This window comes from Ptychodera flava, unplaced genomic scaffold, assembly GCF_041260155.1.
Source record: "Ptychodera flava strain L36383 unplaced genomic scaffold, AS_Pfla_20210202 Scaffold_45__1_contigs__length_1260105_pilon, whole genome shotgun sequence".
NCBI lineage: Eukaryota > Metazoa > Hemichordata > Enteropneusta > Ptychoderidae > Ptychodera > Ptychodera flava.
The window spans coordinates 1,128,145-1,147,403 of NW_027248367.1; the positions used below are offsets into that span (position 1 = coordinate 1,128,145).

Here is a 19,259-nt window from a genome sequence, read left to right on the forward strand (position 1 = left end):
AATATAATAAATTTATTGAGATCACATTCAGAATAAATTTCAGAATTCTGTATTCTGAAAAATGTATCATCCTTATTTATGTAGATTGAACAGCATGAGGGATTAATACTGACAAATTTACAAGATTACAAATGTGACATTAGATTCAAATTTGTAAATTTATAGATAGTTCAACACCTTTTGGATTATGAGTGATCCAAGCAAAACTTAGTTGAGCTTTCCAGAATCATGACAAACATCGGTGAAAAAATGACAGCTGATTTTTTCAGAGATTAGACCAACCGAAACTGCAACTGAACATTCTTAAATCGTGTTTATAACAGTTTTGCATCATTTTGATGTGAAAGTTGTCTTTGCAACCATTTTTCTATATTTCTTTGCTCATCAATTTTTATGCACTTTAAGATAATATCATGTACTCTGAAAAATAAGCACAACATGAAATAATTTTGTTGTGATAAAAACCCTTTACAAATGAGGAAGTCTTAATCCTTTGAAACAATGTTTTGGCCAAAACCCATTGTGTTCAATAAACAGGCAATTGTGTAGAACAGGTCAGCCTGTAAACCGCCATACCCAAATATATTCATCACACCTTTACAGCACTACATTCATTTGAATACACTCGCACAAAACAGGTTCAGTATCATCTCTGAAAATTCAGCAGCACATGCAATAATTTTGTCGTGAGAAAAAAAGTTTACAAATGAGGAAATCTTTATCCTTTCACCACCATGGTTTCAGCCACAACCTGATGTATTCGACAGTGACCTATTTACATGTCAATTGTGTTGAACAAGTCAACTTTAAACCACCATGGCAAAATTCATTTATCACACGTACACAGCACTACGTTCACTTGAATACATTCACAAACAACATGTTAAATATAGACTCTATCTCTTTTGTGGACAAAGCTTGGTTCAGAAATTTCTTTCTCGCCTTTAACATCACTTGACAATTGAAAATACTCCTTTCCTTTTGCACCATATTCAATATCATATTGAGCCATGGAAGCTATCATTAATGTTTACAGCAAAACTTGGTTAATTATTTTCATCATCGATATTTAGTCAGTTAAGTCACTAACTCAGCTGACTGAATACCTCAAGTATCCATGGCATGCTGCCGAAATGAAAGGAAGGCATTTTGAAAATATGTGTACGGTAGCTATACAGAAGATAATTATTTTTGTTGTAGTGATATTTTAGTACATGTTGAGAATGTTTCAGGAAAATGAATATGAATACAGGAGGCAGAAAACAGACGATTTAACATGATTCTGAAGTTTGATGGTGGACTTGGATCAATACACATACTGCAACAGTTTATGTATGAGTCACATTAAATTTAGTGATCAATGATACAATTCAGGGTTCGACAAACCAAGCTTTGGTCAACTATCCCAGGTCAAGTAAGTGTCAAGGACCATTAAAATGTTCAATGGTAGTCAGACAAGATAATGAGTTTTGATAGGTATGTAGGGATGATACAACAAATAAACACAACTTTTCAATAATGTTTTTAAAATGCATATTTTTTAAGCATTTGAGTAATGTGTTTATATATCCTTTATTATCACATCGATAGACGTCAAATTCTTCTTCTGTTGAAAATATAACAAAATACTTACAGGTTGAACAACTATTGATTCAAATAACCATTTACTCATCCTTGCTTTGACTGAAGTCTCCGAGGGAACTAATGTTGATGGTTTCTATGGTAACTAGAATAATGTTGTATACTTTGTCTACTTTTTCAGAATCATGTGTCTAAGGGACATTAGTAATTAGGGCTATGGTTACGGTTAGGGTTAGCAGTTTAAATGTTTAAAATTAATATCTCACAGATTTCTCTACTCTAGACTGAAAGATCTGTCGCTCAAGGCGCTCCCTACAGGGGAGCATAGAGGGCGCCCTCAAGCAACGGATCTTCCAGTCTACCTCTACACGACTCGTACCTTTAGACATAAACTTAACCTTAACCCTAACCAGGAATGCCCTGGGACATGTTATCTGGAGACTTTCTTCCATGGACCCATCGCTACATTGCATAGAACAGGTTTAATTAAGATGGTAGGTGTATGATTCTTCAAATTGAGAAATTTGAAGTATTCACAGCTCAACTGACACAGATCATAATAATAATTTTTCCGGTGCTTTAATCTGCTTTCCCCAAAAGGCTATATTTTGGCTCAAAAACCTGTAAAACACCTCATTAAATGTTTAACTCCAAACTGGTGTTGCTTTCCACAATTTATTCAGCTTCCAATAAGATCAATTGTCATATACAAGCTGCACAATGATTGGTTGATGAAGGATATTTTGTTTAGTTAGAGTTATTGAGTGCCTTTGAAATGGTCCGGATTTCATTCCATTTCCATGTCACTTGATGATGTACTGTCATCGGAATCTGGTGGAGAACAGGCATAACAGACCTCCTGACAAGAGGATAAAATACAAAGTTGGTATTCACAGACAAATTACAGTAGCTTGATTGGAACTAATTCATTTGGATGATTGGATCTTTAAATTTTTCACATTTCTCAAAAGTGTTAGGTGCTCCACAGCTGAATGTCGCGATATTACAAATTTCTCAGAGAAACAAGTGTGTAACTTACAAAGAAAAGCAGAGGAGGTTACATTATTTTGCAGATTATATCGACATTACTTCACCATCCAATTATCCCAAATTAGTTCCAATCGTGTTCAAATAAAATAGAAATAATATACGTATTCTGGATTGCAGAAGCTCAAAGTGAGTTGCCATGGGGATATTATAAGACACTGATTTGGTTCTGTGTGTCTCATACATTGGTCATGTGATCAATTTTGGCCAACAGCGATTTTGTGGTGAATGTCTGCAATGATCAGGTGACCACTTACAACCAATCATTAAACTTGTTGACATTTTTGTTGGACAGCTGTAATAGCTTGTAATCAAATTAAATTATGTAACCAAATTCAGCCATCAGAACAATACGAAACATTCATTTTGCTGTAGTGATTCATTATTTTTATATAGTTGACTATACATAGCATATTCCTGCTACTTTCCAGTTTAGAGAATGTGACATTCATACACCACATATTACATTTCAAAAATCCTTACTTGCATATCTGAAGAAGCCTGGGCTAAATCTTACTTATGAAAACAATTTGACTTATTAGGGAGCCTCCTACAGCTTAATGGAACAACTTAACCCCAGAAGTATATTCATTTGTAAGGTTGCCTAGTGTGAGCCCATCGGACTTCTTCAGCCATGCATCTTCTATTGTTTCATAACCTTTACAGATCCACCTGTATGTCTCCCCAACACTGTTTTCAGTGTTTCATAACTTTTATCCATCCTTTTGTATGTCTTCCCATTACTTTCAGCAGTGTTACATAGTCTTTATAGACCCACATGTATGTCTTCCCAATACTCTTTTCACTGTTTCAAAACCTTTATCTTTCCACTTCGATGTCTTCTCAATACTTTCAGCAGTGTAACATAATCTTTATAGACTCACCTGTATGTCTTCCCAACACTCTCTGCAGTAGGCCATGTTACAGTTCTCAGATTCACAGTGATGTGTGTTGGCATCCTCTCTTTCCTTACAGATCAGACAGCGTTTCTTTCCAAGTCCAAGCAAAGCCAAACAACAACACAGCTTTGGAAACTTTATCTGAGTGACGTCAGTATGCTGTGATCAGCCTGAATTGACATATTGAGAATTGAAATTGGTGTATCTCAGTTAGCTATTTTCGATATTTTTGAATTGCCTTATACTGCTCGAGTGTGTTGCTAAGAAATAAAGTGAAATGAAATAAAGTATAATTTTCAATTACAATTGTTCTTGCACTCATTTGTGAGCTCACTGTATTTTGTGACCTGTCGTGAGTGACATTTCTCTGAAGGAGAATAGTATTACCATTTGAGGCAAAAAATATCATTCTGGTGACATAAACAATAAAATATTAATGACGATCTCAAAATGTGGGGATGTTATAAACAAAACTAACAATGAGCGTAACAGGAACTGAAATGCTGTGACACTGAAATATTATGACAAACATTAGCCATTCCATGTCTAAGAGTCACAGACTAAAAATTCTCCAAGACGGACTTGAGCCGAAGATCCTGGAGCGCCCTCTCATAACTAACTCTTTCAGTGTATCCACGTCTGTCATAATGTGTGTATCACAATGTTGTTAATTACGATTTCGGTCGAAAAACAACAAACAAACAAACAAACAAACAAGGGGATAACTGTACTTACCTCAAGATTTTCTTCACATGCCAATCTTCTGACCTCTTTGAGAAATGTTCAGAGCAACTTAGTTATGTAAATAAAAAGTATAGGACTCAAATCAGTAAACAAGTACACATGTATCTCATGGATTTTTTTTGAAATTTTAATGTAAAACTTGAATAATTGACCCAGTTGTTCATAAGTTTCATTGATTTTGAAAGTGCAATATTAATTTATAGGGTTGTTTATTACTGCATTCTCTAATATCGCTAGGTCTTGCTGAGAAATCTACAAACATCAGGAATAATACGTTGCAATAAGACATGAAATGATAAATACAAAGTACAACAAACGAGGGGATGGGGTGGATGTAAAGTGCATCCCAAAATTACAGGGTGAAATGTAAAACTACTTGAAGAGCCAATCACAAAGCCGTAAATACATATGGAATATTTATATTGCTATATGCTGCAGTTGCCATATTAACAGGCCATGTAACAGTTATTATACAACATACCTTTAGGTAGAAGTAAGTACAGATAACACGACGCAGTCTCAGTTCGTGGCTTCCAGGTAGAGGAGGAACCAAACTACAAACGAACATCAAAATATGAGATACATAGTGGAAGATGGAAGATGTGACGGATATGGTATACAAGCTGCAAAACGAAAAAAAATGGTTTTGTAAGAAAACGCTTCTCATTCGATTTTTCTCGAGAATATTTGGAGTATCTTGACTAGTCACGCTTGGAAAACCGTTTCTCGTTGTTCAATATGTTGAGATAATATCTTGAATTTTCCTTTGTTACGCTTGACACACAGGTCAAATGCTGAGAAAATTTAAGGTGAAAGTCATTCGGCAACCATACTTCACTCAGAAGCCACATAAAAACAAAAAAGAGCAGGGTATAAAATAACTCTAATAAAAACACGACCATGGTAATATTTTTTGTCCGAGTCGGTTGAACGTTTGCTGATGAAGAATGAGAGAGATTTTAAAGCCCAGCTATTGTTGTATACGGTAATACGGTAGATGTAATTTGAATGTTTATTGCATGTATTAAAGGTCCATACCTGTATTGGTGGAGACACTGTCAATGGAATGTTCACTGTTGAACCCTGACAGCATCGTACGGAACAAGTGTGCAACAGCGCCATCACCATAAATCCGCAATCGAATGGCATGGGTTCCTGATAATATGAAGAAATGACGTCAGGTATCACCAACTACACATTGCGATAACTCTTACAGCATTTGGCCGACTGCATGTGTGCATGTTTATTGAGCGAACTATTGAAACTGTTTAATATTGTTTGTATCTGTGTCACAGACGTACAAGCGAAAGTGTCAGACTTATTCAGGATTAAATTTTAACATTTTTCGTACGCATACAAGGCAGAATCGATGGCCCACATTAATTTGTCAGAAAAGTTTTAACTACATTTAAAAAAGTTTTGTTTGAAAATTCTCTGATCTGTCTGACTATCCCTGGCTATCAATCTTGCCTTTCGTTCATTCATTAAAGTTTTGTCGCGAACTGATGCAAATATCGAGACGCAAAATGTCAAATCCTCGCTCAGTGTGCACTGTGACTCGGCCAGTCAACCTTTCAGTCTTGGATTCAGTCTGTCTGTCTGTCTGTCCGTCTGTCTTTACATCAGTTTTCATCGATCAAGATAACTTACTCGCAAAGTGATAGTGACTTTACTGTGTCTGGAGACGATATCAACAATATGGTAAACTAGATAGTCGAATATTGATACGATAATTGATATCAAGATGTTTAGAAACACTATCAAGGTTCCAAGCATCTGTCGAGAAAGAGAACGAAACCAAAATGTTTCATGAAAAACATGTTTCAGGCATAAAGAAATGTAAACGTTCAGAAGACATTGGTAGTTGATCTGCAGTGCCACTGTGTCATCAACATCATCGTCGCAGTCGTCGTCGTCATCATCATCATCATCATCATCATCATCATCATCATCACCGTTGCCTTGAAAATGCTTTTCAAAATTAACATTTGCTACCTTAGCCAAGTTAAATGAAAGTAACCATTCGATGTTGTACTCACAAGTTTTGTCTTTTCGACGGCGACTAGTGCAAACTTTGTCGGAACTATCAGTTCGGATCTTTCTGCTTTCTTTAGCAGCATCAGTGTCCGTTTATTCTGTTCGTAAAAAGATACTTCATTAATTATCGAATGAGGAAGCCGATTTCTCAACAGGAAGTCCACAGGATCCGAATCAGAGAGAGATTTCTTTTTTTAGGGCAATTACCCATCATATTATAGAAAATATTAAGATTCTACCAATTTTTTTACGATACTTTTGAAATTAAAATGTCAATTGTTGCTGGTCATGCATTTGTTGTCATTCAATTATGCAGAACCATTTATCAAGCACGCCAAAGTTGTTTTGGTAGGTTGAAAATTGATTATGACAACGCTTTCTACAAATATTTCTTTTCCCAAATCGAGCTGGTACCGATGAAGACTGGAAGTAGGGAAGGGGGCATGGAACCTTACTACATATTTGCCCTCAATACCCGGTATTTTCGCCTATCTTCAATTCTTCTAAAGTATGATGTCATATAGACATTGTCGAATGTTATTTCACCTGTGTAGTGTTTGTTGTAGCCATGGGCACTAAATAGATATATAGATAAATAAACAAAAAAAGGGAACGTTACTTTTTACATAAAATAGACTGTGTTTTCAAAGAAAAGATGTTTTATCATGATGACTCATTTTTTCAATGATCACTTTGGCAAAACACAGCTGACAATAAACCAAGTGATATTATATAATATAATGCTTATCTATATCAACCTACAAATTGCGCCAAACTTTTCAAATAGTTACAAAATATCCTGGCCCAGACATCTTTTTCACTAACCTGTTCACCACCATAATTTTACCCAAACTCACTGTTATCAATATGGTGATAGTTGACTTGCTGACAGGGAATTCGGGATGGGGTTAAAGAGACAACTTTATGTATGGAAGCATTCTGGAAACACGATTGGAACTAATTTGGGATAATTGGATCTTTATATTTTTCAAATTTCTCAAAAGTGTTATGTTTCCTATAGCTGAATGTTGCAGTATTAAAAATTACTCCAAAAAACAAGAGTATAACCTAAAAGAAAAACAGACAAGCCTATATTTTCATATTAAACCGACATTACTTCACCATCCAATTATCCCAAATTAGTTCCAATCATGTTTGGAGTAACTGAGAGAAAAATTGTCGAAAAATTCTCAACCCAACACCTTTTATTCCCGACGTCTAACTAGGCAATGCGCATGCCATTGTTATTTGTTGTTTTTTGTTGATTTTTCACTCAGAGAGCGCTAAAAATCCGATTCGACAAATCCGAGGAGCACTGAAATTTCGAATCGACTGATTTGTTCTTTCTAGGAAGCTGCCATGATTGGTAGCATAACGTTACTCAGATTTGTAGAAATTTTACTAGTAAAAATCCCTTAGTATTTCTGATTATGTCTATATGATATATAACATTATGGTCGTCGAGTCTATGCACACTTGATGATCCAGATTTCCATACAGTCAAAGGAGTTAGGTCTCCCTGTCACTTAGCCATCGATAGTACCACGGCTTGTGATCTTGCCATGTGTCAATGTGAGATAAAAACAAAGAGGAACTTATATGGTTATTTAGAGTACAAATGAGATGTAAATTCAAAATGAATGAATATTGATAACGACTTGTGAAGTAAAGACTGGCGTAACGGTATCTGATCTTTTTTTCCAAAGAAATCTCCATCACGTCCTTGGTTCATAATGCTTACTCTACCCGCCTACAAGCATGAAGCCCGGTTAGCTCAGTCGGTAGAGCGTGGGACTTTTAATCCTAAGGTCAAGGTTCGACCCCCTTAGCGGGCGACTGCTTGCATTTTGTTGATAAACTTATAGTATTCGCAGCTCGGCGAAGGATACTCTCAAGGCTTTGCACAGTTGTGACGTCATCAAATGACGTAACAAATGACGATGCAAATGTTGAGCATGGCGCTGTTCCACCATTATCGCTGCGTGCAAATTTAAACTGCTCTGCGTTTGGTGTGTATGGTCACTGTAGATTTCTTAACAGGTCTCGTGGCACTGTAAAAGTGTTCATGTGATCAATGATGTTTGCCTATTTTCCTTCCATTCATTGAACGTATTAATCGCCATTGTAATTTAAAGAAATTTAACAACACATTGCATAGAGCAACAATCGGTAGTATATCTAACATTTGCAACTGATCAGAGAAGTGAAATGGATTGTGCAGTGTTTATACATCTACCATTGAGAAAAATAGCGCTCAATCAAATGATTCAGTATAGCAGCAAAAAGTTCACAAATTGTATGTCCTTTGGTAACGCTGCTTACAATTTGCTTAAACAGAATCTACGAATAAATGGCGAATGAATTCATTGAATGTTTAACATTTGAACGCTTGCTATATCGCTACAGCTTTACAAAACATACACAATTGTCAGAACCACATCGGATATTCAAAAAGTCCGCAAATTGTGTTTTTGATAATGTTGCTTAAAATTTGTCTAACAAAAAGTCAAATTCTACAAATGGATCATGACATGATTAATATTTGAATGTTTGCTATATCGCGAAAGCTTTCGTAACCACATTTGAATCATCAAATTTTGTCTTGGCTTGCTTTCAGCTTCTCAGAATCCCCGCCGTCTTTCTGAAACGTTTAAACATCGTCGTATGAATCACAGAATTACGGAGCTTGTACGCTTTATGCATTGGTCTGATCGTTATTGGTAAGCGATCAAATTGCCATACCCTGGCCTTTGTTTTAGAGAGTGACATGATTGTTCCCTAATTAAATGATTTATTACATAGAAATACATTTGTCAATAATTTTAATATTTTTTTTGTCAAGAAATCATTACGTACGTTACACACACGCAGTCTAAGCTGATCATTATGTTATTTCAGCATGAGTTTTGAAGTACACCAAGAAAGGAGTAACAGTAATATTTAAATCGCGCTTTAATTTTTATTTTCCAGCATAGTGCTGCATTGTTGTATACGTACCTGAAAAACATCAAAACGAAGTTGAAAGCGACGAAACTTTTAATGATGGTTGCCACGGTGACAAGCCATCGTTTCTTCGTTTCAAATTCATTTTCAACGGCGAGTCTGATGTCCTCGGCTGTTTTGATGTCTACTTTTTCTGTTCTTTGCACAACCTAGTGAAAATATGATACCACCGTTTTGAGAGCAATTGTCAAGTATATTGATAAGAATCTGTGAGACAGTGAGAGGTTACAATGATAGACCTTTGAGCCAAAATTCGGATGACCGTGCACCTAAACTCGTTAACCCCTTTTAACTGTATGTGGGTCGGTCACTTTATGGAAATCGAATAATGAACCGGTGAGACACTCTATCTGTAGACTGGTCATAGTTGTCGACATTCATTCCACATCGAAGTCGGCGAAATATTCCTTGTATGTATAATTCGAGGTTAACACTTTGTCTGTAACCTCCGAAACGACTTGATGAAGTTTCAAAACGTTACCTGCCATCCCATTTCAACTTGAAAATGTTTGTCGAATTCCTCCTCGGCTTGATCAGATTCCTTGTAAGTGTCACCGAACCCAGGGTTAACAGCCTCGTCTGTGTCACAGAGGGAGTCGAAACCTGAAAAAGAGAGAGAGAGAGAGAGAGAGAGAGAGAGAGAGAGAGAGAGCGAGAGAGAGAGAGAGAGAGAGAGAGAGAGAGAGAGAGAGAGAGAGAGAGAGAGAGAGAGAGAGAGAGAAGGGGGGTTCAACTGACAGATTCAACTGTACATTGAAATAAAAAGTTGTGAATCCCATAAACCACGATATGTTTACATCATCCCGAAAAGTAACGTTATCTTTAGCTTTATTAAACTGCCCTAACTTGATAATCTACAATTAACCAGGATATATTGCCTGGTAAAATTCTCACCTTGTACAATCTTGCAAAGGACCGTTAATTTCATTGGTGCACACAGTAGATCTTTGACGCCAGGTACTTTGATTGCTTTGTGACATTTCCTTTCAGCTTCTTTAAATTTCTCCTTGCAATGGACCACACCAGCGTTGAAAACATCTGTAGTAAAACAAAACGACGGGAAATTAGGAACATTCAGAGAAGAGCTGAATTACTGAGTCATTAAGGGATCAGAGTGTTGGGGTTCATATCAAAGCTCTTTGTGGAAGAAACTTTTTATCGTCAAGGTTTTTCAAAATACATTTATTTTTCTTAGTAGAGTTAACAGAAGAATTGGGGCCGTTTTGAATTTCAAATATCGGTAAATCTTTGTAATCTGTTTCTCTAGTACCAAAATTTGCACGGTGATCCTCAAAGAATGGTCGAAATGATCCCTGAGATAAATTAGCGCAAAGTCACTTTAGACGTGCGTACTACTTTAACTGGACGTGTAGCATATGTAGCTCAGAGCATGTTCAAACAATCATGTCAATCTCTCGTATGTTAGTAGACATTTTGTATGTGAAGGACGACTTAAGGACTACAGAGTTGTTTCGACAATGTTTTTTCACGGTTTGAACAGCGCAATCGTTTGTCCTCCTGTCATTTTTATTTATATTCTGTTAAAGTCATGTAATATGGCAGAATATCATCACTCATCAAAAATAAGAAATGCATCATTTGGCGATAATCCCGTTGGCGACAGTCTCTGGAAAATTGGGTACCCATGCATGTTCAAAAATTATACCGGAAAAGGGGAATGTCCGTGAAAACACGAAGAAGAGGTGCTTTTGTAGCAAAGCCGATCCGTGAAATAATGAGAATACCCTTTTGAAATCTGGTAAAAAAATTCCTTTTACATACATCCATGTCAGGGCTAAATGGAAAATGAGATAGTATAATATAATGTTACTTTAAACTATAGTAAATACAGGCGAAAATACTAGACTACATTTTGGAGTTTTCAACTATCAGTGCCAATCGTTCTTTACAACGATGAAATGGCTGTTACTATATTTTGAAATCATTTCTCGCTTTCTTCAGCTTTTGTAAATTAAGGGTATATTTTGGGCTAATTGTTTCCTATATTTCTCAAATAAGGTTGTATTTTTTCGTAGGAAATTCCAAGGTAAGGGATGATATGAAATTTTACTGAACAATCGTACATATACCTAATCTCGTGACTGTCACTGCCACGTCGGGGCTGAAATGTATAAATTTGTGAAGAATATAATGACCTCGAATGAAACACTATTAAATCATTCCTCACGTGCGCAGAACATTGTGTCGTACATTATAAAGTGGTTAACCTTTGCATCTGTAATCCAGTTTGTCTCTGTAGTTGTCTTCAGGATTCTCTTTTTTCTTGGTCTCTCTTTGCATGCCTTCGTCGTCTTTCTCAACTTCATCTTCTATTTTCACAATTCTTCTTTCAGTTTTCCTGATATCTCCTGCATGTCTTTACTTTGAGACTGTGCAATATCAAATCAAAACAGATATAATGCCATTTCTAAACAAAATTCAAAAGCTACATCTTTGAACGATTTTAACGGTACCGTTTACTTAGCAAATTTAGACCACACTATATCTTATTTCAGCAATGCGATACTCTGACAACTCTTCAAGTGGCCAAAATTTACAACCGGCGTCTACCTTAGACTGCATAAATGGCCCCATGATGACATCTTTCCACTCTCTTCCACATTATTTATTCGACAAAATAGTATAAGGTTTGCCTGATTGCTTTGAAAGATCACCTCAGGGGTCAAAGTTCAAGGGTGAGTTTGTTACCTGTATATCTTTGAGGACATCTGAAAAGGGTTGGTGCATTAGTTCGTAGAGTAATTTACTGTTGTTGTAGGTCAGTGATGCAGTACAGCTGATGGACCGTGAAAGCTCCCTGGCGTTGGTGAAGATGTTTGTAACCGGACCTTACATAAACAAAGGGAATACTTTGATGATACAGTACATCTCATTATGGCAACCAGAGGAGACCAACGATAACAATAATGATAATGATGATGATGATGATGATGATGATGATGATGATGTTGATGATGATGATGATGATGATGAGGATTGATGATGATGATGATGATGATGATGATGATGGTGGTGTGGTGGTGGTGGTGGGACGATGATGAGGAACTGTTGATCACGTACGGTCATAAAACGTGTATGAATGTGGTTATTGTTTGAACGACGAAGAAACTTTCTGCCACGGCGACGATGCTGCTGCTACTACTGATGATGATGATGATGATGATTATCATAACGGCGACGACGAAAACGTCTGCACCAATGATAATGTTGATGACGGTGATGCTGATATCATCTTAGACAATGTGCTGGTGACGATGATGTAAATATTAGTTATTCAACCAAAGGATATCTCATCGACAATTATTATGGGAACTTGACGATGTCTATCAATAAACTATCATTCATGTAGTCATAGTGGCATATTATAAACTTTACTCATTTTTTCATTGAAATAATGACAGTTCGTGTTGTTGGAATGTGGACTGCAAGTACGAACACCGTATAAAATGTAGATACCCTGATTCAAAACAACTTACCACCTAATAACATAGCGATAGTCATGGTGCTGACGATATTTCTACCATACTTGCTGAACAGATATGGGATAACCAGGATTATGGTACATCGAATCTGAGTGGATGTTGCAAAGCCTATAGCCAGCAGCGCCTTGATAGCGCCCCCTATCAGCAACTTTTCTCCATCAGTGAAAGGTAGCCGGATCAACACAGTAAAATAAAGAGCTGAAAGTGAGGATGGGAGAACAACTTGTTCCGTAATTTAAAGACTTTATCAAAAATGATATATCAGTCACCTGTAAAGGCACAGAGATCTTGAAAATGTCGCCACCGAAAGTGTAACTGTACAAAGAATATATAACTAAAACTGCATTCACTGAACATAAAAAAATACGAAAACAAGTCGAGAGTTTAAATGATGTCGGTAAGGAACCCTACACTACATTATTTTAGTTCAATTTCAGGGGTGAATGCCGTACGTCACAGCTTACCGACGTGCAGTTACTCCAAACTGTTTTTGCTGTTTGAGCTTATACCGTGTGAAGAAACTCAATGATTAGCATCGTATCCTGAAAAATCAACTAAAATTTCATTGCGCAGAAAAAGATTTCTCGCCGTGAGTAACGAGCTGAGAAATGCCCTATCTTCATGAACACTCACCCACGCCAACCGCTGAACCAAAACAGAACCCAAGCACTGTTTTTATTAATCTATATTCATCAGCCTTGCTCCATAACAACTTCTCCAAGCGAGGAAAATGACGCCGCAATGCTTCTCTGAAACCTTCCGAAATAAATAAATAAATAAATAAATAAATAAATAAATAAATAAATAAATAAATAAACGTTAACATATCTTTGCCATTAATTGTCACCTCTATTTTAAGAATCGCCGTTATGCTTTGCGATATTTTCACTTGGTTACTTATTTAAGAAATTAAACCGAAGGTGAACACGCTTATACTATTTTGACGCATAGCATGCATCTTTTTTATTCAGTGTGAAATCTGATATTGCCGGAGGGAAGGCAAAACGTATCAAATGGTGACTTGTTGTTTTGCTTTTACCGGATTTCAACGTTTAACACCAAAACTATCACTTAGCATGTTTTGCACATCTGTACTTTGATATGAGACAAGACATAGTATGTACATATAAAACCAAGCACCAAGCATCTCTACGGCCGCCGAATGACGTAAACTCCTCGTGAAATAAGACGACATACATTCAAAGTTTATGAGAAAGAACGACAAACGTACTAAATCAAAACAAAACAAAACAAAAGCAAAATGCCACTGTATGCCTACGGCTCCATCCCATCTAGCTACTGATCTATCAGAGAACGTCTAGAAATAGACTTGTCGAGAGTATTGGTTAGAATAAGCCAAAAAGTGTGACGAAAAAAAAACACATTTAAAAGTCAATGTGAACGAAGGTGTAAATTGGATATTACCTGTGGAACACTTCTGTAAACAAACGGCCAAACATTTCATTTCTCTGTGATTTCTGCAGCATAAAAGTTTAAAATTAAAGAAGAACTGTTAGTACGGTGGCCCCTACACGCCACGGAATTCTACTACTTTTGAATATAAACTCTAATTTTTCTTGACAATATCTTTAATATTTGTAAGAGATTTTATTTCTCCACCGCAAACTTTTAATTTTGTACGGGCAACATTATCTTAACATTATCTTAACTTTAACTTCTCGAAAGTATTTTTAGTTTTAACAATAAAGAAAATATGTTTCTCAAAAGTATTTTTATTTTGTAAACAAACGTAAAAATTTTTCAAGATAACAAACTCCCCTACACGTCATTGAAATTTATTACTTTTGAACATAAACTCATATTTCTTGACAATATATTTAATATTTGTAAGAAATTTTATTTCTCCACAGCAAACTTTTATTTCTGAACGGGGAAACTTTATTTTTGGGGTAAACTGTTTTTAAAAACTTTTAACAAAAACACTTTAACTTTTAAAAAATAACTTTAACTTTGAACAAAATATTTGTTTCTCAAAAACGTTTTTTATTTCGAAAAGAAGTAAAAATTGTTCACAGCAAGAGTTTAAGATTTTTGCTGAGCGCGAACTGAGTTACTTAAATGACATAACCTTATGTTTTTAGAGCAGAAAACTTAAATTCTTAAAGAAAAGTTTTATTTTTCAGGAGTAAAATTAATTTCTTTATGGAAAAAAGATTTTCTCAGAGCAGCAAATTGAAATATAGTGAATAAAACTTTTTCTCAATGGACAGAAATTATTTTCTGAAGACAACAAAACTAATTTTTTCAAGAATATTTTCTACATATGAGTGTGGTTTAAGAATTTGGTAAAACTGAACTGAGAAAGAACAAAAAGGAAGGATGAAAAAGTCAAACTTACTTTTCTTCAGAGCGAAATTTATTCCTGAGGAGAAATATTTCATGTGAGGGCGCAATTACCTATAATGCATAGCAAACTCTTTCCAGCGAGAGTGAACATATTTTTGGGAAGAGTAAAACATTTTTCCGACGAGCAAAACTATTTTAACGGCGGCGGAAGTTAAAGTATCCCACCATGCAACACCCAAGTGTGATGACCCAGAGTCTCCGAGTTGGTAGCCGGTATCAGACAGTTCGTGTTCGTGTCGGCTACATGGACGATCTGCTCTCCGAGACAACCATGACTGACTTCATAACAGTCATAAGCGATACGGGCACGCCCGCCCGGCCCTACCCTGCCTGCGTACGATGCTGTGTGTTGGGGCTGTATAACGCCGGGAACTCACAACATCATACACAGGGCTACGGGCACGCGGGTCAGTTGCCACTTGTCTGAGTCCCCGAAGAACGTTTTATGTTTGAGTGATTCGTCCTGACGGCAGACGGTGTGCGACGGGACCGCATTGCGGTTTTCATTAGCTCTGCATTGCATAGCCCTGCGTACACGGTACAGGTCTGTGTGTTCCCGGCGATACGCTGGGAACACACAGACCTGTACGCAGGGCTATGCATGGCAGGGCTGTGTGTTACCGGCGTTATACAGTCTCCCACTACATAACACCGGTAACACACAGCCAATGTGTGTGATATTCATTTTTTCTAAGAGGAGAAGCCAGATTCGTAATTTATAGAAACTGAAAGTGAACCGAGCCCGCCAGATTTGACCACAGTCGCGGACTGGTTTTGACTTTCACGTGTTTTGCGGGGTCAAAAACGTGAAAGTCAACCAGCCCGTAAAAGGCATATCCCGTCCGAAAACGCCACAGCAGTGGACCCACAACTACTGTATTGAACCAGGCTCGACTGTGGTCAAATCTGGTGGGCCAGGTTCAGTTTCAGTCGAAGACTCTATCAATTACGTATCTGGCTTATAGAAAAGATGACTATCACACAACATAACATTAACAACACAGAAACTGATGAAGGAATAGCTCTGCATGGCAGGGCTGTGTGTTACCGGCTTTATGTGGTGGGATGCCGTATAACGCCGGTAACACACAGCCAATGCAGAGCTAATGAAGGAACCCGATGCGTCCATCCCGTCGCACAACGTCTGCAGTCAGGACGAATCACTCAAACACAAAACCGTTCTTCGGGACTCAGACAAGTGGCAACTGTTGAACTGACTCGTTTGCGTGCCCGTGCCCATAGCCCTGCGTACGATGCTGTGTGTTCCCGGCGTTATACGGCCCCAACACACAGCATCGTACGCAGGCAGGGTAGGGCCGGGCTAGCTGCAGTACAGTACGGCAAACCGTCTGACCCAAATACCCAGGTAAAACCTCGAGGTACTGTACTGCAGCTAGGGCCGGGCTAGCGTGCCTGTATCGCCGATGAAGTCAGTCATGGTTGTCTCGGAGACTCTGGGTCATCAAACTTGGGTGTTGCATGGTGGGATACTTTAACTTCCGCCGCCGTTAAAATAAAGTTTTGCTCGTCGGAAAAATGTTTTACTCTTCCCAAAAATATGTTTACTCTCGCTAGGAAGAGTTTGCTATGCATTATAGGTAATTGCGCCCTCACATGAAATATTTCTCCTCTCAGGAATAAATTTCGCTCCGAAGAAAAGTAAGTTTGACTTTTCATCCTTCCTTTTTCGTTCTTTCTCAGTTCAGTTTTACCAAATTCTTAAACCACACTCATATGTAGAAAATATATCTTGAAAGAATTAGTTTTGTTGTCTTCAGAAAACAATTTCTCGCCATTGAAAAAAAGTTTTATTCTCTGTATTTCAATTTGCTGCTCTGAGAAAATCTTTTTTCCATAAAGAAATTAATTTTACTCTTGGAAAAATAAAACTTTTCTTTAAGAATTTAAGTTTTCTGCTCTAAAGACATAAGGTTATGTCTTTAAGTAACTCAGTTCGCGCTTAGCAAAAATCTTAAACTCTTGCTGTGAACAATTTTTACTTCTTTTCGAAATAAAAAACGCTTTTGAGAAACAAATATTTTGTTCAAACTTAAAGTTATTTTTAAAAGTTAAAGTTTTTTTTTGTTAAAAGTTTTTAAAAAGTTTACCCCAAAAATAAAGTTTCCCCGTTCAGAAATAAAAGTTTGCTGTGGAGAAATAAAATTTCTTACAAATATTAAATATATTGTCAAGAAATATGAGTTTATGTTCAAAAGTAATAAATTTCCATGACGTGTAGGGGAGTTTGTTATCTTGAAAAAATTTTACTTTTGTTTTACAAAATAAAAAATACTTTTGAGAAACATAATTTGTTTATGGTTAAAACTAAAAATACTTTCGAGAAGTTAAAGTTAAGATAATGTTAAGATAAAGTTGCCCGTACAAAATTAAAAGTTTGCGGTGGAGAAATAAAATCTCTTACAATATTAAAGATATTGTCAAAAAAATTAGAGTTTATATTCAAAAGTAATAGAGTTCCGTGGCGTGTAGGGGCCACGGTATGTTAGTGATGCGTGGTTCTTCTTCTATAAATGACACAAACACCGAACCGAGAACGTATACGTAGATGATGGAATTAAACGCGTTCTACAGTGCGCGTCAGGACCGGTTGCTGGGTAATGCGCGCCACCATGGAACTCTTTGAAGACGCGCGATGATCATTGGAATTCCATTGAACCATGACGTGCAAATGTAATGACTTTATCTCAGCAATGTCATGCTATATTTTTGAATAATTAAAATAACAGCGCAAACAGTGACACTGGTTCTGTATATATGACAGTAATTTCTGTGGCAATATCCTTATTTTTGCCCGAACACTATATAAATCCATATGCTGTTACATCTGTACGTACACTAATACAATATGAGTTTGCCTCTAGAGCCGGAGGGATGCCTGATTACCGTAAAGTGGTGAGATCCGCTGTTTTAGTCACTTGTCCTTTTCTGTTTAAGTGGTGGGAATAGCCATGAAAAAACTACTTTTTGTTCTCCGCCGCAAAAACTGGACAGCAAATCAAAAGATTATACAGTAAATATCTTTGCATATACAGTAATTGAATTGATAGACTGAATGAACTGTGTATTTGGCGTACCGTGTATTTCAAATCCAAACCATTGGTTGAAAATCACGAGTAAAATTGATAAATCGCGTACAGCTAGCAATTACAATGTAATAATGATTCCTGCGATGGTACGTGTTGTCGCAACTCTGTCCATCTTCACTCTAGGTTTTACTGGGGAATAGCCTCAACCTGTCTGTTGCGAACAAAAGTCGTACGTTGTCCAATCCTTACCAGATATCGGAGGTACCAAGGGACCGTAATATTTGTGTAATGGAAAACGAACACGCCGTATGAATTGAGATTGATGGCTTTATTTACAGCAAGAGAACTCAGCCTGAGTTACAACTTAAGCTCTCTCATAATCGCTCTCTCTGAATGAATGTTATTTCTCATTGATCACAACTTTAAGTTCACTCTCTTACGTAATCTACCTTTACTCTTAAGGTAATGACACATCATCTCGTGATACAACGAATTGCTGACTCTTCACAATCAATACAATTGCATTTTTCTCAGTGGTGTCCGTAATGGTTGAAATACTGTGTACACAAATGCCTTGCGTACACAAATGCATCGTATAAAATATACGGTGTTATCTTTGACAAATACATTCTATGCGGGGATACATTCTGTTGTCAACAATATCGTTGGACAATACAGACACACTGGATGCATTGACAAGTTGTACTCTGGAGATTTCGACAATTTTGGATTACAGCACGAACACAGTTGAAACTACACGGGATCTCGAAGCTGTCGAATTTATTACAGTGTTTACTATTGATGTGGACTCTGGCACGTAGGGAAGGGTCACTGTTTGTTGCACGTGAAAATTTGGGAGGGTCACTTTTTTCTTGCCAACACTTTTGAAGGCTCTCTATTTTACATGTAGCGTCATTTAAGAAAAAAAAAACACAACAACAACGCCGGCCCTCCCTCGCTCTAATTTATTATTATTTTTTTATTATTATATATTATTTATTTATTTATTTAGAGAACCAGCTCATACACCA

The 19,259-nt window shown here is 36.9% G+C and overlaps 1 protein-coding gene, 2 long non-coding RNA genes and 1 other non-coding gene across 4 annotated transcripts; 2 read left to right on the forward strand and 2 right to left on the reverse strand.

Annotated features, from left to right (window-relative positions):
* Positions 1-1,051: 1,051 nt before the first annotated feature.
* LOC139128199 (uncharacterized) lies at positions 1,052-3,833 on the forward strand. The gene is made up of 2 exons (XR_011551220.1): positions 1,052-2,075; positions 3,604-3,833. It is a non-coding gene; the product is annotated as an uncharacterized lncRNA (long non-coding RNA).
* On the reverse strand, positions 2,279-4,305 carry LOC139128198 (uncharacterized). Its single transcript, XR_011551219.1, has 3 exons — positions 4,263-4,305; positions 3,513-3,697; positions 2,279-2,440 (listed from the first exon to the last, which is right to left on the reverse strand). It is a non-coding gene; the product is annotated as an uncharacterized lncRNA (long non-coding RNA).
* A 3,766-nt stretch (positions 4,306-8,071) lies between these two features.
* Positions 8,072-8,143, forward strand: Trnak-uuu (transfer RNA lysine (anticodon UUU)). Its single transcript has one exon. It is a non-coding gene; the product is annotated as a tRNA-Lys (tRNA).
* Positions 8,144-9,796: 1,653 nt separating this feature from the next.
* Positions 9,797-14,300, reverse strand: LOC139128162 (E3 ubiquitin-protein ligase DCST1-like). Its single transcript, XM_070694001.1, has 6 exons — positions 14,240-14,300; positions 13,448-13,570; positions 12,809-13,012; positions 12,021-12,160; positions 10,206-10,349; positions 9,797-9,914 (listed from the first exon to the last, which is right to left on the reverse strand). Exons 1-5 carry the CDS (start codon positions 14,277-14,279, stop codon positions 10,236-10,238), a joined length of 621 nt encoding a protein of 206 aa, XP_070550102.1. The 5' UTR covers positions 14,280-14,300; the 3' UTR covers positions 9,797-9,914; positions 10,206-10,235.
* Between the last annotated feature and the right edge of the window lie 4,959 nt (positions 14,301-19,259).